Source organism: Chlorocebus sabaeus, chromosome 16 (genome assembly GCF_047675955.1).
Source record: "Chlorocebus sabaeus isolate Y175 chromosome 16, mChlSab1.0.hap1, whole genome shotgun sequence".
Classification (NCBI taxonomy): Eukaryota; Metazoa; Chordata; class Mammalia; order Primates; family Cercopithecidae; genus Chlorocebus; species Chlorocebus sabaeus.
Window position 1 is genome coordinate 59469295 of NC_132919.1, and position 26973 is coordinate 59496267.

At 37.6% G+C, this 26973-nt stretch overlaps 1 protein-coding gene across 6 annotated transcripts in view; it reads left to right on the forward strand.

Annotated features, from left to right (window-relative positions):
* The window catches only part of HELZ (helicase with zinc finger), a 175380-nt gene that overhangs the window by 42356 nt on the left and 106051 nt on the right, over window positions 1-26973 (forward strand). For 5 of the 6 annotated variants that reach the window (XM_008012026.3, XM_008012025.3, XM_008012033.3 and 2 more), the window contains 7 exons: window positions 1735-1791; window positions 7688-7739; window positions 9119-9194; window positions 12779-12977; window positions 13436-13543; window positions 14532-14829; window positions 26009-26276. In XM_008012026.3, coding sequence (XP_008010217.3) covers window positions 1735-1791; window positions 7688-7739; window positions 9119-9194; window positions 12779-12977; window positions 13436-13543; window positions 14532-14829; window positions 26009-26276 — 1058 coding nt within the window. Of the gene's footprint in view, window positions 1-1734; window positions 1792-7687; window positions 7740-9118; window positions 9195-12778; window positions 12978-13435; window positions 13544-14531; window positions 14830-26008; window positions 26277-26973 lie in introns of those variants that run through there. The other variant, XM_073005102.1, reaches the window with a different exon arrangement.

Here is a 26973-nt window from a genome sequence, read left to right on the forward strand (position 1 = left end):
GTTGCCCAGGCGGGTCTTGAACTCCTGGGCTCAAGTGATCCTCCCTCCTTGGCCTCCCAAAGTGCTGGGATTACAGGCGTGAGCCCCTGCTCTTTTTTCAAGACCAAACTGATATTTAATTATTGATTCTTGTAGTTTGTGATTATATGTATAAGAATTATAGATACTTTTAAATAATTTAGGTTAACTAAGTGATTTTCTTTAAAGATAGGATTTAACAGAGCCTGAGTTTTAAAATGCTGATGTGGACATATGATCTGATAGGGTTCTTACATTCAACTATTTATTTCATAAATGTTTAAATCTATCCAGACTAAGTAATAAGGGCTTCTGTTTCTTTTCATATGTGTGTAAGTAATATCCATAACCGCTCTGATGGAACTAGCTAACTCATTATTGAGACTTTATAATCAATTTTGTAAATGTAGCATTTGATTTTTTTAAGTGACAGGGTCTTGCTATATTGCTGAGGCTGGAGTGCAGTGGCTATTCACAGGGGGTGATCATAGTGCACTACAGCTCTGAACTCTTGGCCTCAAGTGATGCTGTTTCAACCTCCTCAATAGCTAGGGCAGTAGGCATATGCCACTTGCTCAGCACTGTGTTTAATTTTTTGGCTTTTTTTTGGTTAAGATAGTTGAAGGACTACTTTTTGAAACTTTGGAATTGATAATCTGTAGAAAGTGGAAGAGCTATAACCTTTTTTTTAAAACCAGTTCGTAACTTATGAAATTTGTTGATACTTTTCAAGAATCGTAATGAAAAACAGTGAGAGCAAGAAAGTATATGTATACTTTGCTCTGCTGTGTGAATTCCCTGTATCTTACCTATTCTGAATTGATATAGGTGATAAAATTATGAGGCAGATTTGTGCTTTTACTTCAAATATTAAATAACTATATTTGGTTAAAAAGAAGTTAGGAAAGTACTTGGTATGTTTTTGAGTGTAATGTATTGGCCCATCTCGGGATAGTTATTTTCTAAGGAATTATTGTGCAGTGACTTGTTTAATTATGTTTATCAGTGTCTTTTGATTTCACCAGATTCACAAATGAACTTAAAAGCTAAAATTTATTAGCATAGAAAAATTATATAGCTATTTAGTTCTAAGTAGCTGATAAAGGAATATCTCTCTTCTTTGTTATTAAGATTGTCATTAAAGGACTTTTCTGTATAAGTTAAGTATATTACAGTTTTACTTGTTGTTTTTAAATTTAAAACTAGTAAAGAGTAATTTACTTTTAAATCTCAAATGAAATTTAGATTTCAGAAAAGTATTTTCCTTTTATTAAAGAGTCATTTTTAAAGTGGTGTGATCAGCTTATGAATCTTCCTGAATCATGGCTGAATTCACCATTTTGTACATAAAAGCTTATTAATCTTAGGGAAAAGGTTAAAAACAGCTATAGATTATTTCCCTTTTCATTTATGCTATCTTGCTCTGTGGTGGTACCTGTTGTTAATATTTTCTTGAATTAATTTTAATTAATGTAAGGTGAATACAGTGGTTTTACTTACCAGAAAAGGCACTCTGTATAGTTTTTCCTGTTAACCTTTTAAACTTTCCTTGTAGATGTGTTGCTTTATTATCATTGTTAATAGTAGTAGTGATGAGGGATGAGGATAACATTGTTTTTTACAAATAAACTTCAGAAACAGAGGAATTGAGCTAAGTTGCCGTAGTAAAGAACTAATATACTAATTGGTTTTTCTCTTTTTTATTCACCCTTTCAGAATGGGATGGTAACAAAGGATTTGACAAGACTAAAAACACTTCTTTCAGAAACAGAGGTAAGACCATTTCAGTGGATCTGTTTGGAAGAGTTTGACTCAATCTGTCTAGTAAGCATTATGTATTAAATTTTGGAAAACCTTTGTGACATCAGCCGGAAGGCAAGTCTGTAAAGGTGGGGCAGTGGGACTGCCAGCCTACCCTCGTAACCCCCGTAACCCACAGTCCCATCCTGGGAACGCTGCTTCTCCTGGACAACAAATGGGAAGATGATTGGGAAAGTTAGTTTTTAACTACTTCTGGCTACTAGAAAATGAAATGCTATCATTAAAAATGAGATACTCCTCAAGCCTTATTTATTTCTTATTTATTTATTTGAGACTGGGTCTCGCTCTGTTACCCAGGTTGGAGTGCAGTGGCGTGATCACAGCTCACTGCAACCTCGACCTCCCTCGGCTCAGGTGATCCTCCCACCTAAGCCTCCTGAGTAGCTGGAACTATGGGCGCACTCCACCGCCTGGCTAATATTTTTATTTTTAATTTTTGCTAGAGATGGAGTTTTGCCATGTTGCCCCGGCTGGTCTCCTGGGCTCAAGTGATCCGTCTGCCTCTGTCTCCCAAAGTGCTGGGATTACAGGCATGAGCTACCACACCAGGCCTTCTTTTTGTCTTTTTTAAAGCACCTGATGGAAGTCTGTGACTTAAGGACTGTCTTTAAGGAATGTGTTTAGGAGATGGAAATAATGTGTGTGAGGATAAATAATGAACAAAAAAGTACTTCAGTGAAGGACTTGGAGGACACATGGAAGGTCGGGGACAACAGTGGCATGTAAAAGGCCCTGAGCTTTGTAAGTCTCAAATTTCTCTTCTTCATATAGGCATATGAAAGTATTTTTATGGCCAGGCGCGGTGGCTCAATCCTGTAATCCCAGCACTTTGGGAGGCCGAGGCGGACGGATCACAAGGTCAGGAGATCGAGAGCATCCTGGCTAACACCGTGAAACCCCGTCTCTACTAAAAAATACAAAAATCTAGCCGGGCGTGGTGGCGGGCGCCTGTAGTCCCAGCTACTCGGGAGGCTGAGGCAGGAGAATGGCGGGAACCCGGGGGGCGGAGCTTGCAGTGAGCTGAGATCGCGCCACTGCACTCCAGCCTGGGCGACAGAGCAAGACTCTGTCTCAAAAAAACAAAAAACAAAAGTATTTTTATTTTTAGATGTCTTATTTAAAAAGCCATTTTGTCAGCTTTGGTCATAAATAAAAGCCCACGTACAGTGATTAATTGGCTTATTTATTCAAGAATCGAGCACTTCCTGTGTGCTAGGTACTGTCCTTGTTGCTGGGGATACAACACTGAACATGGTTCTTGTCCTCTTGGAGGTTAAAGTTTAGGAAGGAGATAGACAAATAAATGAATTAAACAACCATAGGTGTAATTCACAGAGAAGTAGGTGGTATGAGGGAAAAGAATGAACTCTTCTGCTGGAAAAATCACTGGATTTGGTGGCCAGGGACTGAGACAGTTAAATCAAGAGCTGAGAGTCCAGAAGGTGCTTATCTCACAGAGAGTGAGATGGAGGGCACTTCAGACAGCCAGAGGGGATGTACAGAGACCCTGGTGTCAACTTTGACCTCCTGTAGGTTCCTTTCGATTCCAAATGTAGTAATGTATCCCAGTTCATACCAAAAAACAGCAAAGAAGATGGTTACCGTGGATTATACAAGCTGGAAAAAATAAATGTTTTGCTACTATTAGGCTTTTTCTTCTAAATTTCATTTTCTTTGTCTTATGTTGCCTGATTGTGAATTAACCAAGAATTAGTAAGCTCTCACTAACTTCAAAGCCATTTGTATATATAGGTATTAGGTTGGTGCAAAAGTAATTGCAGTTTTTGCCTTTGAAAGGAATGGCAAAACAGGCCCGGTGCGGTGGCTCACGCCTAGAATCCCAGCACTTTGGGAGACCAAGGTGGGCGGATCACCTGAGGTCGGGAGTTTGAGACCAGCCTGACCAACATGTTGAAACCCTGTCTCTACTAAAAATACAAAAATTAGCCAGGCATGGTGGCAGGCGCCTGTAATCCCATCTACTTGGGAGGCTGAGGCAGGAGAATGGCTTGAACCCAGGAGGCGGAGGTTGCAGTCAACTGAGATTGTACCATTGTACTCCAGCCTGGGCGACAGAGTGAGACTGTGTCTCAAAAAATAAAAATAAAAATAAAGTAAATAAATAAATAAATAATGGCAAAACCACAATTACTTTGCACCAACCTAATAGTGTATATGTAGCCATTTTAATTTCTAAGAAGTAACAGAAGGCAGTTGTAAATGTTGTAGACTTTTAAAATGAAAGCATAAAATGACCTTTCATTTCATTAAGATTTTTGGCTTTGTTCTTCTTTTATTGCCTTAATTGAATTACCAGGTTTACATCTGATAAACACACGCAATTTATTTTATTTTTAACGTTTATAATCCTGTTGCATGTAAGGCCACAAATATCACTTGACTCTTATTTTGTGACTATACTTTTGGAAGAAGTGACTTAAGTTTTTGTAATTTTTTTTCTATCTGACTAGAGTAGTAGTCTTTTTGGTTAGTGAATTGATGTTATTAAAAGATAACCGTTTAGGAAAAGCTAACAAACAATGCTACCCTTATTGATTATTGCACATGACACATTTAAAAATAGCAACAATTTGTTATTTAAAGATTGGGCTAAGTTGGCGTTTAACTTGGAAATGCTAGTGGATGAGACTAAAGACCTGGAACTCAAGGCTGATTTATAAAAACAAAAACAAGTATTGTTTAGTAAACATTCTTTAGTAACATTTAAAATATCTGATTAATAGATTTAATTCTGAATTTATAGTTCTAGCAGTGTAATCTTTGGCCGTTTTTCCTGAAGGTGTCAGTAAAGACTAATGATGATAAACTGTTGTCTTTTTGTTTTGGAGTATAAGCGCATAAATAGAGTGTTTAAAAAACAATCACAACGCTTTGGAACCTAAAAGCCAGTACTGCTAAATACTTAGCCGGGCTGAGTGCCTTACTTTGCCAGTTCTCTGCTGAGCATGTGCTGCTCCCCAGATTCCCACGAGACCTAGAGCTCAGTGTCAGCACAGGCCTGCGTGGGTCGCCACTGATCCTTGCAGGCGCTGCCTGCTGAAATGCACCGTGTGGTGTTCTTGCCAACATTTATAAGTGTTTTAGGCTTTATTTTATGACCAAAACATTTTAATAATGTTTATTAAACATTTTTATTCCTGTTATTTTTCTTGCACATTTGATAAATTTATTTTGATAGGTTTTTAAAAGGAGATACTTTAAAATTTTCCTACTTGCAGTGAATTTTTAACTTATCTATTTATATATGTTATGTAAACAGAATCATTTGAAGGGCTAGTTTGTGACAGTGGCACATAGACCTTGCTTGGAGAATTTAAAGAGATCTTTTAATGGCTTTTTTTTTTTTTTTTTGCAGCATAGAATGCTTATAATATGAGTAGTTACTCCTGATTTGTTAACTCTGTATTCTTATGTTCAGCCCTTCATTTTATAAAAAGAACGGGTTGCCTTTTAAAAACTTCTTAGTAAGTGCTTTACTGATAATCAGAAGGCATTTTCCTGTAGAAACAGTATTACAGAGTTTAGTTCAAGCCCAACCTAAAAAGTACAATTTAATCAACCGCATATAAATTATAGTGATAGTATTGTTTCAGTTATGACCAGTTAGCATTCATGACATTCTTTCTATGGTACAAGATATTCCAGATTTCATCTTGGGATACTGTTTACTCCTTCTGATTCAGTTTAACATTTACTGAGCACCTGTGCTGTTCAAGGCTCTGGAAAGCTGAGATGTCCATGAAAAGCAATCTGTCAGGTCAGAGATGCACATAGCTAATGTGCACACAGGGCAGCCTGTGGTCAGTAAGTGCTATCACAAAATACAGGCAGGGAAAGGGGAAAACTCTGCAGGGAAATCAGGGAGGCAGAAGTGTGAGAACTGAGTTTAAAGGATAGGGATAGCTAAGTATATTAGTCTATATTTGTCTGTTTTCACGCTGCTAATAAAGACATACTTGAGACTGGGCAGTTTACAGTAGAAAGGTTTAATGGACTCATGGTTCCGTGTGGCTGGGGAGGGCTCACAATCATAGCGGAAGGTGAAAGGCACATCCACATGGCGGCAGACGAGAAGAATGAGAGCCACGTGAAAGGGGTTTCCACTTATAAAACCATTAGATGTTATCAGACTTATTCACTACCACAAGAATGATACGGGGGAAACTGCTCCCATGATTCAGTTGTCTCCCACTGGGTCCCTCCCACAACATGAGGGAATTATGGGAGCTACAATTCAAGATGAGATTTGGGTGGGGACACAGCCAAACCATATCACTTAGTAAAGACCCACAGGTGACTTGATACAGGGCAAGATTGGCAAGCTGTCAGTTGGTTCAGGGATAAATGAGATAAGTGGTAATTAGGGCTTTACCTAGGACAGTGGAAGTGGGAGGAGAGAATGTAAGAGAGATGAAAGACATTCTGGACCTATTTGGACAAGATTTGGAGAATATTCAGGGCAGGATAGAAGAGGGAGGAGTTCAAGATGGCTTTAAAAATTTCAGCTTGGCTCTCTTTGGGTATGAAGAATCCATTAACTTGTGATAAAGGACACTGAAGAAGGATCAACTTTGGGATAAAGTTGATGAATTTTGCTTTGGACCCATTGCATTTAAAGTGCTTAGGTAAATCATCCATTTATCCATCCACCCAGCCACCCACGCACCCACCCACCCATCCATCCACCCATCCATCCATCCATCCATCCATCCATCCCTCCCTCCCTCCCTCCATCCATCTCATCAACCGTCTTATCTATCCACCCACCCACTCATCCAACATTTACTGAGCACCCATTATTATGTGCTAGATACTTTGAGAGGCACAAGAATATAGAAAGGCAGTTACAGGCTGCTGACAGCAGATCTGTATATAGCTGATAATGATCCAGCATGTAAAATACTACAGAATAGTTTAGAAAAAGTACTATGGTTGGCACTTTGTTGAAATTGGAGGTGTAGAGCTTAGGGTAAAGTTAGAACCAAATGCGCAGATTGGCGATTTATCTAAGGAAGTTAGAGCGAATGGATCCCTAGCCTTGGACTTCTCTGTGGGAGAAGGGCTCATCTCAGAGTGAGTGGGGGACCTGGCAGGAAGTGCTCCCAGGCTCCAAACTGGTAGCATGCCATTAGCTGCAAGAGAAAGGAACCTGTAGCTGGGCGCGGTGGCTCATGCCTGTAATTCTAGCACTTTGGGAGGCCGAGGTGGGTGGATCACCTGAGGTCAGGAGTTGGAGACCAGCCTGGCCAACATGGTGAAACCCCATCTCTGTTAAAAATACAAAAATTAGTCAGGCATGGTGATGGGCATCTGTAATCCCACCTACTCAGGAGGTTAAAGCAGGAGAATCACTTGAACCCAGGGGGTGGATGTTGCAGTAAGCTGAGATTGTGCCACTTCACTCCAGCCCGGGTGAAAGAGCAAGACTTGGTCTCAAAAAAAAAGAAAAAAAATGGAAAAGGACCTCTGTAATCAGACATTTTCAAGGTGTTATGAAGAGGACAGTAAAGTGAATAAATGGATGGAAGATGCTACCCTGTGAGGTTCAGGACCGGGGACTTGGACTTCTCTTCTTCTGCCAGTTAATTTCTGTGTAGGAGGTCTCTATCAGTTTCCTTAATGAGAACCTCACAAATACATGTTTTCCGTATTTAATTATAGTTTAACATAGAAAAAGACAAAAATCATTGGCAACATATTAATGTTATTAAAAATTTCTGAGTATTCCAACTTCACCTTTGTTTTAATGTTGAAAATGTTCAAATTTAGTTCAGCATCAACTGATTATTTCTTCCTTAAAAAATGTCTTTCATTTGGAAAATTGCAGACAGCAACTAGTAATGCCCTCTCTGGATATCACGTGGAAGACTTAGATGAGGGTAAGTGCCAAACACCGTGTAACTTCTGGTAGCTGTGAATATGGGCTTTGCTTTTTTATTAATTATTGGGAGAAAATTTACTGAGTTGCAGTACTTATAAATGGAGATGTAGGAGAGAATATAAGATTTTAATTTTAAGAAGTAGGTGTAGATGAAAGCAATTTTCTCCCTGGTACTTTTTCATAGAATAATGGAGTAATGAAGGTAGGAGGTAACTTCAGAGGTCATCTTGTTTATTTCCTTGCCTCCATGTAGGACTAAATTTAAACATCATTCTTAACAATCTGTAGAGGGAAGATTTTTCTTCTTTCTCTGTCCTATGCTAGTACAGTTACCAGTATTTGGAAGTTTTGATCTGTAAGCTGAGTTGTTCCTGCCCTAATGAAACTCTGTGATCTCCTCTCCTCTCACCAGAGGAAAGGGAAAAGATGAACATTCATTGAGTGCCTGCTGAATGCTGTGTACTACGGGCAGTGTCTTTCACAAAACATGTACTGACTTCTTAGAGTCCTTCATCTTTTTGACAGGTGATGAAACTGACATTAAGGTTTATGAGTTCCCCCAAAGTCACACAGCTAGTAAGAGATGAAGCACAGCTTTAAACTCAACCTGACTGAATATCTTTCTTTTCCTTTTCTGGGGGGCATAATGACTTGTGAGGGAGTAGAAAATGACTGTAAGTTCCTTGAAACTTGTTGCTGCTCAACCTCTATAAAGCTCTAGTCTGTTTTCCCTCATAATCCTTATTTTCCCTGGCTTATTTAGAAACTCTTATCCAAACAAGTCAAAGCTCATTGTATTCACAAGTAAATAAATAATTACGTTTCTAGCTCCTGTCTCAGAATTCAACTTTTTGAACTTTATTTCAATTATAAAAAAGGATTACATTCTACAGTGACATGTGACAGACAAATCCTAAGGAACATGGATGATAATGTGATAACGTGTAGCTTCTTCTCACTATGCAGTAGTGGAATTTGTTATGTAAGCTTTCCTTCCAGGATACAATGATTTTTTTCATTCCTGAAGGAATTCCTGATAGACAAACATCCCATGCCTAGAAATGACAAATATGCCAGCCACTCGCCTTGTGCTGTTAGGGAAGAGATTGCATGGAAACCTGTCCACCAGTTGCTGGGACAGAGTCAGAGTCACCAGCTTGATTTAACTAACTGCTGGGAAACTGCCTCTTCAGTGATTCCTACGTTTTAGGTAGCTGATTGGTAGATTACTTTTTTGGTAGAGGCAAGTATGTCATGTTCTTTTTTACATCATATGGGATGATGTGTGTGGAGGGATTGTAGTATTTCTTATACATTAAAATATCAGAATTACTGGCTAGCCTCAAATGATAAGACTATATCCTAATTACTCCCTAGGATCTTGTAATGGTTGGCATTTCCGCCCACCACCTAGGGGAATCACAAGCAGCGAGGAATATACTTTGTGTAAAAGGTAATGTGAATTTTTTTTTTAAACAATGACATGTTTTGTTGAAAGAACAGATAATTTTCCTTATCTAATGGAGTGAAATGGTTTATTTTCAATTTGAAACAGAAGCCATAAAGGTCATTATCATTAAATAATAAAAGTCAAAAGCATATTGATGAGTCGTCTTCCTTTAATTCTAAAAAACAGTGATCTAAGTGCAGGTTGTTAAGACTGTTCAGTAGTCTTTTATTTTTATTTATTTTTTTTTGAGATGGAGTCTCTCCCTGTCCCCCAGGCTGGAATGCAGTGGCACGATCTCGGCCCACTGCAACCTCCGCCTCCCGGGTTTAAGCGATTCTCCTTCCTCAGCCTCCTGAGTAGCTGGAATTACAGGCACGTGCCACCATACCTGGCTAATTGTTTTGTATGTTTAGTAGAGATGGGGTTTCACTGTGTTGGCTAGGCTGGTCTTAAACTCCTGATCGCGTGATCTGCCCGCTTTGGCCTCCCAAAGTGCTGGGATTACAGGCATGAGCCACTGTGCCCAGCCTCAGTAGTCTTTTATAATACCAGTTGTATTATTATAGCTGAACTTAATTTCTGTCCTTTTGTTTTTCTTTTCTTTCTTTCTTTTCTTTTTTTTTTTTTTTTTTTTTTTGAGACAGAGTCTCACTCCGTTGCTCAGATGGGAATGCAGTGGCTCAATCACAGGTCACTGCCATCTCTGCCTCCCAGGCTCAAGTGATCCTTTCACCTCAGTCTCCCAAGTAGCTGGGACTACCTGTGTGTACCACCAAGCCTGACTGATTTTTGTATGTTTTTGTAGAGACGGGGTTTCTCCATGTTGCTCAGGCTGGTTTTGAACTCCTGAGCTCAAGCGATTCTCCTGCCTTGGCCTCCCAAAATGCTGGAATTACAGATGTGAGCCACCACACCTGACCATGGCCATTTGTTAATGTGAAATTTACTTAGGTTGTGGTGATTGAAGTTGACAATACTTTATGTAAAAAGTAAAATAAAGAAATGTTAAATTGTTTTAACCTTTCTGAAAAATATTATCTTCATGTAATTCTTATGTAGAATTTATGAATAATTCATATTGAAGGGCTAACCTTTCAAAATTTAATAATTTATTAATGTGGAAGGAATGATTAAAGTTACATATGATAAACTCTTCAGTTCTTTTTGTAAGAACTTGTAACTAGTGGGATTTTTAGATATAAATTCTTAGTACCTCTTTAGATCGCTTTTGGTAGTGAAGGAAATTTGCTACATGGTTTTGATTATTGAAAGTCAGGAAACTAATGAGTAAGTATTGAAAATCCTAGTGGTGTTATGTTGTAGAAGAGATAGAACACAGTCCTATGAAAAGGAAATATGAGAAGATTTGAAGTACAGATAAGAATATAACACTTTCACTTTTTAGGGAAATAATTTAAAGCCAAGCAATAGAAAGACAAAGATTTGGTCCATTAAGACATACTGAAAAGAAACATAAAACGATTTGAAATGTGTCTTCAGAAGTGTAACAGAATTTAATAAATAGTATAATTTTAAGTTCAAGTACTTTGTTGTACCATCAGGAAGAGTTTTAAATATACTCATTTTTTTCAAATAACGGTGAACCATTTGAAAATTTATATTGTGCTATGATTCATTTTTTAATTTCTTACTGTCCATATTTTTTCCAATTGAAAAATGGTCTGTAATATAACATCTATCTTTTGCTATTTATAGTTTTATATTTACATTTAATTACATTTATTTTTATTTATTTATTTTTGAGATGGAGTTTTGCTCTTGTTACCCAGGCTGGAGTGGAATGGCATGATCTCGGCTCACTGCAACCTCCACCTCCCGGGTTCAAGTGATTCTCCTGCCTCAGCCTCCCAAGTAGCTGGGATTACAGGCATGTGCCACCACCCCAGCTAATTTTGTAGTAGAGATGGGGTTTCTCCATGTTGGTCAGGCTGGTCTTGAACTCCTGACCTCAGGTGATCTGCCTGCCTCGGCCTCCCAAAGTGCTGGGATTACAGGCATGAGCCACTGCGCCCAACCATTTAATTATATTACTAGTTTAATTTTCATTTTTTCTCAGATCTTTTATCAGTGTTTTTATTATTTTTATTTAAAAACTGGCTTTGCCTATAATTTTGTAGGGTATTTAAAACTTTTTTAAAAAGTTAGTGATCAGGGCTGGGCATGGTGACTCATGCCTGTAATCCCAGCACTTTGTTTGGGAGGCCAAGGCGGGTGCATCACTTGAGAGGTCAGGAGTTCCAGACCAGCCTGGCCAACATGGTGCAGCCCCATCTCTACTAAAAATACAAAAACTAGCCAGGCATTGTGGTGACGGGCACCTGTAATCCCAGCTACTCTGAAGGCTGAGGCGGGAGCATCCCTTGAACCCAGGAGGCAGAGGTTGCAGTGAGCCAAGATTGTGTCACTGCACTCCAGCCTGGGCAACAGAGCAAGGCTCTGTCTCCAAAAAAAAAAGAAAACTATCAAGGTATTTTATTTTTATCTGTTTTTGATCACTGAATTGTCAGTTGAATTTTCTGAGTTGTAAACGTTGAGAAATCATTGACTCTGTTTCCTTTAAAATGAACATTTATAATTTATTCTCTTGAATTTAACATGACTGTTGAATAAATTTGTGACTGTAATATAAAACTTTTATTCTAAATTTATTTAAAACTTCAAGCAAGTTAATATATTTTCAGTGAAATATAGGGAATAGTAATGTAGAGAAGAGTAAAATCACTATGTTTAAAGGTGAAAAGTAAAAGCCTTACAATGGTAATTAATCATATGTTAACTTTTTTGAGAATGAATTTCCCATATGTAGAAAAATTTTTTAAGGTCCTTATCATTTTGGGAAGTAGGGCATACCTGTGTGTGAGCAGCAAATCCACTTGATGTCAGTGTTGCTTTAAAAAAATCCTACTCTGGCTGGGCATGGTGGCTCACACCTATTATCCCAGCACTTTGGGAGGCTGAGGTGGGTGGATCAAGAAATCAGGAGTTCAAGACCAGCCTGGCCAAGATGATGAAACCCCGTCTCTACTAAAAATACAAAACCTAGCCAGGCGTGGTGGCAGGTGCCTGTAATCCCAGCTCCTTGGGAGACTGAGGCAGAGAATTGCTTGAACCTGGGAGGCAGAGGTTTCAGTGAGTTGAGATTATGCCATTGCACTCCAGCCTGGGTGACAGAGCGAGACTCTGTCTCAAAAAAACCCCCAAAAAATGAAAACAAAAACAAAACCCAGTTATTCTAAGAGGAATTGTCTAATAGAGTCCTTATATGACCAAAGAAGCTACTTTTCAGTGCCTCTTTTGGAGGGCCGACGTGAATACCTACGCCTTAGGATCCCCTAATTCCAGAGAAAGTCAGTGAATAATATGGGGAGTTGATGTTTTGATTAACTGTTGTAAATGTTCTCTAAACCTCTCCTCCCTCCTTTATATAAGACAGTATGATAAATGTGGCCTTTCAGCACATGAAGGTTTGTTTTTCTTATTGAAGAATCAGAGGGCAAATGCTGGGAGTTTATTTTTAAATGGTTCAACAAAGTATATGATAAAACAGTCTTTCCTATTCTACTTAGATTTTTAGAGCAAGGAATATGTAGGTATGGTGCCCAGTGTACTTCAGCACATTCCCAGGAAGAACTAGCAGAATGGCAGAAAAGATATGCTTCACGGCTGATAAAATTGAAACAGCAAAATGAGAATAAACAGCTCTCAGGCAGTTACATGGAAACCTTGATAGAAAAGTGGATGAATTCATTGTCTCCTGAGAAAGTGGTGAGGAAAATAAGCTACATTATTTTTTGTTTGTCTTAAACAATGAACTTGAGTCTTGACTTTGTTATGTGCTCTATTTTGGTTTATTTCCTTATCTTCTTTGCAAATAACTTGATTCTGATAGAATGATGTTTTTAGTAGCTGTAGTAGACCCATTTGTTAAAATGAAGAGCAGAACTAAGCCGTTTGTTTGAAGATTTGCCTGTACCGTATTAATTACCTTCATTCAGGCAGTTTTTGAGTGCCATTTTGTGGTGGTGATTAATTTTCTTCCCTCTCTTATTTTAGCTTTACTATATTTTGTTCTTATCAAAATTACTGAAAATGAAGGTATAAAATACTTTACTCTGTAAACAGTTCCATCATCATCTTAACTGTTAACATTTATTTTCCATGCAAAAAATTTTGTTTGTGTCCTTAGCAATAAAAACATAACGTAAATTGCTTTCTGTTTTCAGCTTAGTGAATGTATAGAAGGAGTAAAGGTAGAGCACAATCCTGACCTGTCAGTTACTGTCAGCACTAAAAAATCCCACCAGACATGGACCTTTGCTCTCACCTGTAAGGTATGAATTTTGTGCTAGTTAAAGCATGTAAGTTGTGTTTAATTTTCTCAACTCTTTTGTGACCTTTGAATCTCTGTGTTAAAAGAATATTGAAAATATTTTAATCTAAACATATTATATATAGGTTCTAAAGTGTTATTTCTGTATTTTGATTATTAAAAGTACAATTTAAAAAATACTTTTAGATGAAATCTTTGTAGATATTTAGGGTGCTATCATATTTATTTATTTGGTAAAGAGATCTTTGACATATTGTCTTCTAAACTTGGGACATAGGGTGGGGTTCATGGCTTATAATTAACTACTTAAAAATTGTTTAATATAGCAGTTCTAAGATTTTTAAACCATAACAACTTGTTTTTATATTTGGTATGATGAAGTCATACATTTTGTGATAATAGGTTTTTAATATGGGGCATTTTCTGCAGTGCTTCCCATCTTAAATTATAGTAGTCAAAGTTTAAGACTGAAGCAAAATAAACAGTTTCTATGAGTATGCTCAGTGGAAAAGTTTTTGTCTTTTTCGTGGCATTTCTTCTACTGTACTTTCTGTATCTGGAGATGAAAAATCTAAGAATGGTTAGCTTCAGCCTTGAACCCAATGCAGTGCTTTCAGAGGTAACTGCCCTCTTATGAAGGCTTCCTACTTGAGGCTACATGAAACTTTTGTAGGCGAAGAGTATGGAAAGTTGAAGGTTGATGGTTATATAGGGTGATAGCTTTTGCCACAATGAAAAATGAACATGTCATAGAAAGAGAAGGGAGGCTAACGATATAGCATAAATATATAATTTTAACAACTGATTTTTCGAAAACCCTTCTGATTTTTATCTTAAATGGCTTATAAGCACAATTTGTGTTTTAACATAGTATCGTAGAAGCTTGGGGAAGTAAAAGTCCCTTATGGAGATATTTTCATTGAAGAGCCCAATTACAATTAGATTTTTCACCCCCTTGTACTCAATGAATTATTTTAACTTCCTTGTAGCCTGCAAGAATGCTGTATCGTGTAGCATTGCTTTATGATGCTCATCGTCCTCATTTTAGTATCATTGCAATATCTGCCGGAGATAGTACTACCCAGGTATCACAAGAAGTCCCAGAAAACTGTCAAGAATGGATAGGAGGAAAGATGGCCCAAAATGGATTAGATCATTACGTGTATAAAGTCGGGATAGCATTTAACACAGAAATATTTGGAACTTTTCGCCAAACCATAGTTTTCGACTTTGGATTGGAACCAGTACTCATGCAAAGAGTAATGATTGATGCAGCTTCTACAGAAGGTAATATTTAGACTTTTTTCTCCTGATACAATGTATTAAAAAGCAACATTTAAAGATATGTATTGGCCCCTGAATATATTCCATGGATAGGAAGAGAATAATAATAATGAAAAAAATTGCAGATTAATTGACTTATTTACTGTGTAATGGGCTTATAATGGTTCACACTGTGCCCTGATTTCTTCATAGAGCCACCAGGCAAAGCTTGAGCTTTGGGGTTCCCCCAACTTGTTTGAGTAGATGATCAGGCCTGTTTTGATCTACCAATTTCATTTCACAGTAGGATGGTTTTAGCACAGTAATATCTTTCAATATTAGTTTGCGTAGAATATCATTTTAATGGTAATTGTGTATATACCTACAATGTTTATTTTCATGTCCTATTGACTAGTTAACTTTGCTGATGTTAGTACATTATTTCTGAATGAAAAGTCTTGAATATAATAAGCCTTCATAAATCATTTTGTGCATCCACTAGTGTTAAGGAGGCCAAGGTGCCTTTAATCAAATCTGCTCTTTGTTTTTGGAAAGAGATCCCTGGTTTCAACATGTAAGTGTGATATAAGAAATGACTTTGTACATTTTCAATTTATTGCCTACACCTAAATTTTATGCCAAGATCCAACAGGACAAAGAAAGGACATGTTAGCCCACATTTCCTTTGCTCTTAGTTGGATTTATAGGTGTTCTATTCTGTTTAACAAAAACTAAATATTTATTTAACAAACACTTCAAAAAGCAGAACTGTATGAAACTTGTCTTTGTATTGACTATAACTAACCATATTGTGGAGGATGTTTTTTACTATGTACCATAATGTGCCATTCATGAGAACCTAGAAGAAGTTGTTTTTCTTATGAGCAAATGCTAGACTTTTATTTTTTTGCAAATAGCGAAAAGGTGAAATTGGTCTGTCTTCCTCTTTACTTTAGCTGCTAGTAAGGTTGAAACAATGATGGTGCCCAAATTTAACAATTGTTCGGTGACATCTTCTTCTGTGTGTACTGATACTACCCAGACTTCACCTTACCCTTATTTCCCACTGACTTGGATCCCTTTTACTTGCTTTTATTCTGTAGTGTGTATTTTTGTCATCTTTTCAGTACTCTTTGGAATCAGAATAAATTAATTTCCATAGCTAAATAGATATGGTAGTTGATAAAATAAAAATAAAGTATTTGGCTTGTATATGTTAGCATAGTATTTGGCAAATTCTTTCTGCAGAGGGCCAGACAGTTAATATTGTAGGTGTTGCAGGGCAGGTGATCTCTGTTGCAACTACTGAGCTCTGCGTTGTAATGAGAAAGCAGCCATAGACGATGCATAAGCAAATGGGTGTGAGTGACTGTGTTCCAATAAAACTTTATTTTCAAAAACAATGGCTGCATTTGACTTTCGTGTTGTAGTTTGCCTACCCCATACTAGTAAGTTGCTTTTAGAGACCAGACCTTGAGAACCACTAGGCAGCATCCTTTTTAAATCATAAAGAGATTTAAGTCATAAAGAGAGACCAACATACATTTCCTACTCTCAAATATAACTGTAAAGGATGTTCTTGGCTTACATGTGGGTTGTATTTTAGAAGTTTGCTTGTAGATTAGTGGCTTATAGCTCAGACTCCTTTACCCATAGAAATGTTTATAAGTGTTGTCAAGAATTCTTATTAGTTAATAAAATATTTAATTAATAATGTAAAATGTTAAATGTCTGCAGTAAAATGTGAAAGAACGATACTATTAAAACAGACGATAATTAGAGAAGGTGTTGATGAAGAAGAACTCGGGGTACTTTCATAGGCTTTTAGAAGAGTAAAAGTACTTTGACTACTTCTGCCTCAGATATGTGTTATTTTTCTAGTTGGAGAAGAAGAGCAGTGGACAAAATTCAGAGTCAAATAGAATAGGATTTGAATCCTGATTTTCAGCTTATTACGTATGTGAGCCTGGGCAGAGTACTCAGCTTCTCTGGGCTTCATGGGGAAACATCTGTAAAATGGGGCTAGTAATATCTGTCACAGGTTATTGTGAGAACCCGAAGCCTCGTACAACATCTGGCTCATAATAGACATTTAGTTAATAATAGCTATTATGTTTATAATTAGCCTTGATTAGGATAATTTCTGGCTTATACACGAAAGGAAGAAAGGAGGAAAAGAGAAGAGTTGGGTTTTTTTTTGTTTCTTTATTTTGTTTTTGTTTTTTAGAATGAGGACTCGGACTAGGGTGCAAGTAGAGGACTTAAAGAGCAGAGATGAAGACCCGAGTCCTTGAGGCCACAGTGCCTGCAGATCTTGGCAACAGAACACAATGTAGGAGTTGAAAGCGTAGTTTTCCAAGATGACTGATGTTTTGAGCCTGGTAGCGGGAAGAAACAGAGAGTCTCCTTTCTGATGTTTCTAATATATCAGTTTGAAAATGTTTTAAGTTTTACATTTCATTCAGAGGTAGAGGGGATTTATACAGACGAGGATATCCTCCTCTTTTTTTTTTATAATACCATATCCCTTTTTTAGTGACTTCTTTGTAGTTTGCCTTTTTTCCTTTAAGATTTTGCTTTTAAATCTTGTGATAGAAAATAATTGAAAAAACTTAAGCATTTTCTTGAACTAATTTGGAAACATTAATATGATTTCACATAGTGAAATTTGTTTAAAGACAAAGGAAAAATAACGAACATTATGAAATCTATAAAATGCATTTTCTTATGTAAGATTTTGAAAGTTGGGGAAAGGAAAACTTAGATCTAGGTTTTAGTCAAGCTAGATGACATTGGGCTAACTTTTTTTAGTCATCAGCATAATGACTTATGCTAATTTTTAGCTCTTTGATAACTTCCCTACCCTTAAAATTGATGCCATTGAATATCTTACCATTTTGTTAATTCTTAAAATTTTTATTACGTGACTACATTGGTTTCAGTGTGATTATGTGGAGAGTCCAAACAGAATTGTGAAGAAGTGAAAGCAGAATATAAGTAGTGTAATATTTATTTCTTGCTTTTATCTTAGTACTATTACAGTTAGTGTTTTGATTAGCACGGGAGAGTCTTTGTCAGCAGAAAATATGTTTACGGGCAAACAATTTGTTTATGTGAAATTACAATTTTATAAAATGTTCTGAGACAATAAAGATGTAAAATGGCAGTGTCCTATTTTGTATCTTTTCCTGGAATACTTGTGTGGACAACATTCAGAGACATTGAGAGCAAGATAACTACTTTGTTAAATTGGTGACAATCTGACAGCCTGGCTAATTTGATCTTCAGCCTCAGCCAGTTCATCAGTGGATCTTCCTTGGCCTGAAATTAGGAGAAAAGTGTCATTCCAGGTATAAGTTGGCCAAATGCAATTGGGAATTGAATTAGGTCTGGAATCTGTCATATTTCCAAACAGTTTTCAAAATATTATACATTATAATATAATTTGGTTTTTGCATACACAAGAAAACATAGTGATTCCATGAAACTGGAATTGGATTGGGAAATATCTCTATTTATTTATTTATTTACTTACTTATTTAGAGACAGTCTTGCTCTGTTGCCCAGGCTGGAGTGCAGTGGTACGATTATAGCTCACTGCAGCCTTAAACTCCTAGGCTCAAGTGATCTTCCCACCTCAGCCTCCTAAGTAGTTGAGACTATGGGTGCACACCATCATGCCTGGCTAATTAAAAAAATTTTTTTTTTTTTGTAGAGACAGGTTCTTGCTGTGTTGCTCAGGTTGGTCTTGAAGTCCTGGGCTCAAGTGATCCTTCTACCTCAGCCTTCCAGAGTGCTGAGATGATAGGCATGAGCCACCATGCCCGGCCAGTGTGTTTCTTTTTTTTTTTTTTTTTTTGAGACAGAGTCTCACTCTGTTGCCCAGGCTGGAGTGCAGTGGCACGATCTCGGCTCACTGCAAGCTCTGCCTCCTGGGTTCACGCCATTCTCCTGCCTCAGCCTCCCAGGTAGCTGGGACTACAGGTGCCTGCCGCCATGCCCGGCTAGTTTTTTGTATTTTTAGTAGAGACGGGGTTTCACCGTGTTAGCCAGGATGGTCTCGATCTCCTGACCTCATGATCCACCCGCCTCGGCCTCCTAAAGTGCTGGGATTACAGGCGTGAGCCACCGTGCCCAGCCTGTTTCTTTTTTTTAGAGATTACTCCTTCTCAGTGGGAAATATTTATTGCCTACTCCACTTGATTGGCTGTTCATTGTTTTTAAGCAAGTTTTTGTCCTTAAATGAATGCTGGAAACATATTTCTCTTGCATAAAGTTATAAATTTGGACCATGCTAGGCTGTCTGTTAGCTTAGCATTTTCTAAATTGTGTTCCACTAAAATTAATAGTAACACCTAAGGTGTAGAATTCTTTGTACAAATAAGTTTAGAAATGCAGCATCATTATTTCTCTCTTAGAGAATCACAGTGTAGCTCAATCCTTGGCTCTCAGTGTCTGTCAAACTGATATATTCGTGTAACTTAGTAATATTAGTGTTACTCATTGAAACTTAAGTTATATAGTAAATGTTTATATTTATTTAGTTCATTGTTCAGTATTGAACTAAAAATCCTACTTTAGTTAATTCAAATTTGAATTGGAGGAAGATAAACATAGGTTTTAGGTTTCTTTCTTTCTTTCTTTCTTTTTTTTTTTTTTTTTTTTTTAATATTACTGTCACTATACCTCAAGCATCCAGACCTTTTCTATTTGTAGGCCATGAACAAACATTTTTTTTTTCTCTAGTCATTTTGGCAATCCTGGAAACTCTTTAGGAAAAAACTCTTTGCTTTTTCTAGTTTTTTTTTTTCCCCTTGTTGGGGAGATTCAGGTTCATTAAAAGACACTATATACTAAAAGAGTTTTTGGACGAAGGATATGCTTTTCAAAAATATGTGGCAAAAGGCATCTGCACAGGAAGGAAGCTAGTGAGTTATCCCCTGTTTAGAAAACAGACTGCATTCTTATGGTTTATACCACAACTTGATTAATGGAAAATTTTTGTTTGGCAAAATTGATTTGGAATTCTGTTTTGAGTATCTGGAAGCAGCATGTTGAAAATGAACTCTTGTGGTTAAATATGGACACTTGATATCATATATATCTCTAGTTTGAGTCTAGCTGTCTATGTTAACATTAGCATTAAAGTTTAGTCTATCTTAGAAAGTATTCCCAACTGCCGAAGTTGTTGGTAAGTGAAGAGCATATTACATATCTACATAATGTTATGTAATCAGAAAAGTAATAGAAAAATAGACTTAGTTTGTCAATAAAGGAAACAAAACTGAATAGAAGCATGTAAAAAGCATGAGGTATTTCTTTTTCTTTTTTTTTTTTTTTTTGAGACAGAGTCTTGCTCTGTCGCCCAGGCTGGAGTGCAGTGGCCGGATCTCAGCTCACTGCAAGCTCCGCCTCCCGGGTTTACGCCATTCTCCTGCCTCAGCCTCCGAGTAGCTGGGACTACAGGCGCCCGCCACCTCGCCCGGCTAGTTTTTTGTATTTTTAGTAGAGACGGGGTTTCACCGTGTTAGCCAGGATGGTCTCGATCTCCTGACCTCGTGATCCACCCGTCTCGGCCTCCCAAAGTGCTGGGATTACAGGCTTGAGCCACCACGCCCGGCCAAAAACATGAGGTATTTCTTAATGCTCTTACTCTGCTGTTTTAACTTTTTGTTAGCCTCTTTCAGAGAGAGAAATAGGGACAGTTAACATGGACAAGCTGAGAGATACTTACCTTGCTTCCATGTGGCAGTTTGGGTGAAAGAAAGGGTATAGAAATGGATCACTGAAGCGGTCGTTTGGGATTACTGTGGGATTTTATTTTATTGTTAATTTGGGCAGTCAAGGTTTGTAAAGCCACATACCAAAATATTTTCTAAGGAAGAGTGTGGTATCTGATTTTGGAATTAGGAGGCATTTCATCTCATTGTCTAACTCCTAGATAAATATAGCAGGTTTTAATAAATTCCATATTTAACACCCATTTATTGCCTGCCTCTTATATGTCAGCCCTTGTGCTGGATACTTAGAACACTCGATTTCCCCACCCCTTATTTTCTTCTTATCTACCCTCCAGGTCCTGTTAAAGGTATTTTTCAAGTCTGCTGTACTGTATACTTCAAGACGAAACAAACCAACCTTTGGATGCTTTATTAGAATAGTAAAGATATGGTTGAAATGCAGGCACTGCTGTTCTCAGGGTCAGAAGGCCAAGGGAAGTTGGGAAATGTATCTTGTGTCAGACTAGTTATTTCAACCTTGAATTCTATTTTTGATAGCAGAACCCCTTCAAAAGACTATTATCTTCAAAAGATTAGGTGTATTCTAATTATCTTTAACTTTTTCTTACAGATTTCTATTAAAATCTGTTTATAGTTTTTGCCTAGCACATCTCAGGGTAACACATTCCATAGGTCTGTAATTTCTGTTGAGTTTGCTTTGAGATTTATTATTATAGGAATTGGTAATAAGTCAGTGTAAAAGTTAAATTCCTAAATGATTTTATGAAATTGGTCCTAACCTGCTTACTTCTCATCTTTTTGGGTTTTTTTTGATACCGAGTCTTGCTCTGTCACTCAGGCTGGAGTGCAGTGGCACAATGTTGGCTCACTGCAACCTCTGCCTCCTGGGTTCAAGTGATTCTCCTGCCTCAGCCTCCCAAGTAGCTGGGACTACAGGCACGAGCCATCACGCCTGGCTAATTTTTTTTGTATTTTTAATAGAGATGGGGTTTCGTCATGTTGACCAGGCTGGTCTTGAACTCCTGACCTCAGGTGACCTGCCTTCCTCGACCTCCCAAAGTGCTGGGATTACAGGCATGAGCCACCGTACCTGGCCACTTATCAACTTTCCAGTGTTTTTCGCTTTAGCCTAATCTAGGCTGAAGAAAATGCATGCCAAGTATGCACTGTCTCAGGCTGCCCTGAGTGCTGAGGTGTTAGCAGGTACGCATGTGCTGTTGGTGGAGATGACAAAGAGCCCCAGTAGGAGTCATGCCCAGTGTCCCCATAAGGGACCCACGTCCTTCCTCTATTTCCTAAGTGACCTTTAAGCACTGTAGGTTAGGTGGGTCATTAAATCAATTTAGTAAGTTTCTTTGTACAAGTGAGAGGAATGGAGCTGGAAGTTTGACTCAAATTCAGATGAAGTAGGGAAAGAGAAATGGGTTTTGCATACAGTATCCTTAGTAGTAGTCACTGGCCACAGTTCATTTTTTGACATCCGAGTTGAAGACAGATAAGTAGTTTGTAGGTTTTTTGTTGCTGGCATGTGTGGATTTTTTTTCAAGATTCTTTTTGCTCCTCTACTTTTCCTTTCCCCTGCACTGTGTTTAAAGTCATTAAAAAAAGTAAATGGAATAAAATTTAGCATTGTTTGAGAATTGTTTTGAAATTCCTGTGCTACCTGCTAAAGACACTTAACATTTAATTTTTAATTTTTTTTTTTTTTTTTTGAGACGGAGTCCCAGGCTGGAGTGCAGTGGTGCGATCTCAGCTCACTGCAAGCTCCGCCTCCTGGGTTCACGCCATTCTCCTGCCTCAGCCTCCCGAGTAGCTGGGACTACAGGCGCCTGCCACCGCACCCGGCTAATTTTTTGTATTTTTAGTAGAGACGGGGTTTCACTGTGGTCTCGATCTCCTGACCTTGTGATCCGCCCGCCTCGGCCTCCCAAAGTGCTGGGATTACAGGCGTGAGCCACCGCGCCCGGCCAATTTTTAATTTTTATGGATACATAATAGTTGTATACATTTATGAAGTATGTGTGATATTTTGATACAAGCATTTAAGAATTTCATAAAATCAAGGTGGGAATTGGTACTATATAGATAAAATGAGAAAAACAAACACTACTATTGCTCATGCCACTTTTCCCCAAAAGCCTAAATACTGTTAACCCAGAGTAGAAAAGCTTTCTGCATTTTGTTTGTATATTAGGTAGGTGATTCAAAAAGCATTTTCAAGGGAAAGCTCTGTCATTTTAGGTTTGTTCTTGTCTCAGTTACTTAAGCATCAGTTAGGAGTAACTAGTAAGTTTTTAAAGTATATGAACATAATAGTAATCTAGGCATAGTCTGAATTAATTTTATTAAAGTGAAATGTAAAATAAAATTATGAAATACAGTCTCCCCACCACCAAAGAGTAGTTAGATCTCCTTTAAAAACTACATACTAAATAGATTCCTTACTATTATGTAGGGTTTAGTATTTATTTATTTTTTGAGATGGAGTCTGGCTCTGTCTCCAGGCTGGAGTGCCACAGGGCGATCTCGGCTCACTGCAACCTCTGCCTCCTGGGTTCAAGTGATTTTCCTGCCTCAGTTGCCTAAGTAGCTGGGATTACACATGCACGCCACCACGCCCGGCTAAGTTTTGTTTTTGTTTTTTTTTTTTTTTTTTGAGACAGAGTCTTGCTCTGTAGCCCAGGCTGGAGTGCAGTGGCGTGATCTTGGCTCACTGCAAGCTCCGCCTCCCGGGTTGACGCCATTCTCCTGCCTCAGTCTCCCGAGTAGCTGGGACTACAGACGCCCGCCACCACGCCCAGCTAATTTTTTGTATTTTTTTTTTAGTAGAGATGGCGTTTCACCGTGTTAGCCAGGATGATGTCGATCTCCTGACCTCATGATCCGCCCACCTTGGCCTCCCAAAGTGCTGGGATTACAGGCATGAGCCACTGCGCTCGGCAGTTTTTATTTATTTTTAAAGAGTTGGTTATTTGATATGTCACTGTAATACGCTATTTCTCTTTTTGGCTTTTGAATTAAGGACAAAAATTATATACCTCCTTGTTATTTTGATAATAATTAGCCCCTGATCTTTAGTGATGGTATAATCTATGTTAGGGGTATTGGCATTTATAAAATTTCAATACTTTTTGTAGCTATGATCTAATGAATGATAATTATGGCAGTTTTCAATTTCAAAGTTTTTTTTTTTTTTTCCTTTTCTTTTGAGACAGAGTCTTGCTCTGTCACTCAGGCTGGAGTACAATGGTGCAGTTTCGGCTCACTGCAGCCTTCACATCCTGGGCTCAAGCAATTTTCCTGCCTCAGCCTCCCAAGTAGCTGGGATTACAGGCGCCTGCTACCATGCCTGGCTAATTTTTGTATTTCCTTCCTTCCTTCCTTCCTTCCTTCCTTCCTTCCTTCCTTCCTTCCTCCCTCCCTCCCTCCCTCCCTCCTTTTCTTTCTTTCCTTTTTTTTTTTTTTTTTAAATGGAGTCTCACTCTATCGCCCAGGCTGGAGTGCAGTGGCACGATCTTGGCTCACTGCAACCTCTGCCTCCCAGGTTCAACTGATTCTCCTGTCTCAGCCTCCTGAGTAGCTGGGATTACAGGCGCACACTGCCATTCCTGGCTAATTTTTTATATTTTAGTAGAGATTGGGTTTCACTGTGTTGCTCAGGCTGGTCTTGAACTCCTGAGCTCCGACAATCCACCCACCTCAGCCTCCCAAACTGCTAGGATTACAGGCTTGAGCCACCGTGCCCGGCAGCTTTTGTATTTTCAATAGAGACCAGATTTCTCCATGTTGGCAGTGCTGTTCTGGAACTCCTGACCTCATGTGATCCTCCCACCTCAGCTTCCTAAAGTACCAGGATTATAGGTGTGAGCCATCGTACCTGGCTGTCAACGTGATTTAGGAAGAAAATGTGGTTAGTGTACATTAGAAAACAACTGCTTGTGAGGCTATTGCAAAGACAGACCATCAATCCAGAGTATTTTTTTTTAATGATAGCTAATTTTATCGTATATTTTAATTTTTTTTTTTTAAGAGACAGGGTCTTGCTATGTTGTTCAGTCTAGTCGTGAACTCCTGACCTCAAGTGATCCTCCTGCCTTGGCCTCCCAAAGTGCTGGGGTTACAGGCAGGAGCTACTGTGCGCAGCCCCAATCCAGAGTATTTTTAAAGTGCAAGTTTTTAATAAGCAGACCATCTTTACATTTGATCGTTATAATGGTATTTGTGTTGCCATTTGACAAATAAAACTGGCATGTAAAAATGCCTTTTCAAGGAGCAAAGGTTAGAAATTATTAAGATTATTAGCATAAGCTATTTGCCACTATTGAGTCACTAATCTTGGTGCATGACTAGGCTCACGTTTATAATATATACGTAACATTTAAATGTTGCCAAATCTCTCACTAAAAAAGACATGACAATTACGCATTATGTTGTCATTTCAAAAAGAGTTTAGGACAATTTGTACTTTGGAGACCGATCTTTGTCTAACTTTTAATTATTTCTTCCTAAAATTTTAATCTGAGTTGTGAAACCGTCTTTCCAATTATGTCAAAATCTTGGTGTAATATGTCAGTAAGGTTACATTTTTTTTTCTTTTGGTTAAGTTTTCTTTTTATGGGTGTATGTATGTTTCACTCAATAGAAAAGTAACATGTTCTACATATAGAGTGAGCCAACCCAGTGCTTAGAGTTGATGTTACTATGGGTTTCATCTTGTGCTGGTATTGTGCTACTTTTTTTTTCCCTGATATGTCAGAACTTGAACAGTCATTTGTTTTGACATTGTGCCCTACTTACAGTATAATTTAATGGAGGCTAACCTGGATTTTTTGGAAATGACATTTGAATGGCATTGTACTGCATTTTCATAAGGACTTAGCAGTGTTTTACATCAATGTTTTCTAAAAGATTTTTGTTTGTAGTAAGTTGACTTTAAGATACTGTAGTTTCATTGTGCTTTATCACACAAGAAAAGATTTAACCTCTTGCAGTTTTTGATCTTCTCTTTCTATAATGGGATGGGTATTGGTAGTAGGAAGAGAAGGTGATTATCATCTGATAAAACCTATGAAGAATTTATCATATCTTTTTCATGCAGATCAGATTTCTCTTGACTGAAGAGTTAAGTTCTAAATGTTAATCTGTATTTTAAGAATGTTAATAATTTCTAGTATTTCTAGAAATTCTAGAAATTATATAGTCTAATATTTCTAATATTAAAAATGTTAATTTCTATAAAAAGTTTTTTTTTGAAACATGGATTTGTACTAATGTTACTTTGTTTTGTTTTTTGATATGGGGAAAATAGTCAATGGGTATTTGTGTTGTTAAGTTTTTAAGAATTTCAGCTCTACCATATACAATTCTCATACAAGAATATGTAATGTATTTAAGAATTTTAATGTTATTTAAAAATTTTAATGTTCTCTTTCTTTATAAATGTGTTTTTTGTTTCCATTTAGATCTCGAATACCTGATGCATGCAAAACAGCAGCTAGTAACCACAGCTAAACGTTGGGATTCTTCCTCTAAGACTATTATAGATTTTGAACCTAATGAAACTACTGATTTGGAGAAGAGCCTTCTTATCAGATACCAAATTCCCCTCTCTGCTGACCAGCTATTTACCCAGTCCGTTTTAGACAAATCATTGACCAAGAGCAACTATCAGTCACGGTTACATGACCTTCTTTATATTGAGGAGATAGCCCAGTATAAAGAAATCAGCAAGTAAGTTACTTTACAAAAACTCTCCCCTTTGGATGGTATTTTTAATCTTTAAAATGGAAGTGTGCCTAAGTGAAGACAGGTAGTAAATGGTTGTTATTCAATAACTGTATTCTATCTTTAAATAAAATACGAGCTTCTTAAGGCAAGAACTGTATCATGCTCACCATGGTATCCCTTTTTTTTTTTTAGCACATAGTTCATTTCTATAAGACCTTACTAAACATCTATTAGGGGACAAGCTCTTTGCCACATGCCGGGAGTATAAATCTGTGGCTCCTGCTCATAAGGAGCTTTCAGTCAATGGTAGTCGCAGCAAGCACTGAATGAATATTTGTTGGACAGATATACAACAACTGAAAGAGACCACATATTTTGAAAAGTTGTTTTAAGAATGAAATTATTTAGATTTTCAGGAAAACGAGTTGATAATAAAATAGCTTTATAGCAGCTTATAAATACCTTAATATATTTTACATTTTATCCATATGCCACAGGTTAAGACCAAGTGCTTAAATCAAAAGCTTATTTGAATTATTTTAGGAAAAATAATCTCAGAAAAGAAAGTTAGGGTGAGGGAAGATGTTCGTGAAATAGTTGTATTTGGTAGTAGCTGTCTGTTAATATGTTTTGGATAAACTGGAGACAAGCCTTAAAAACTGAACCACAATTATGAGACCTGAATTCATTTTTATAAGTA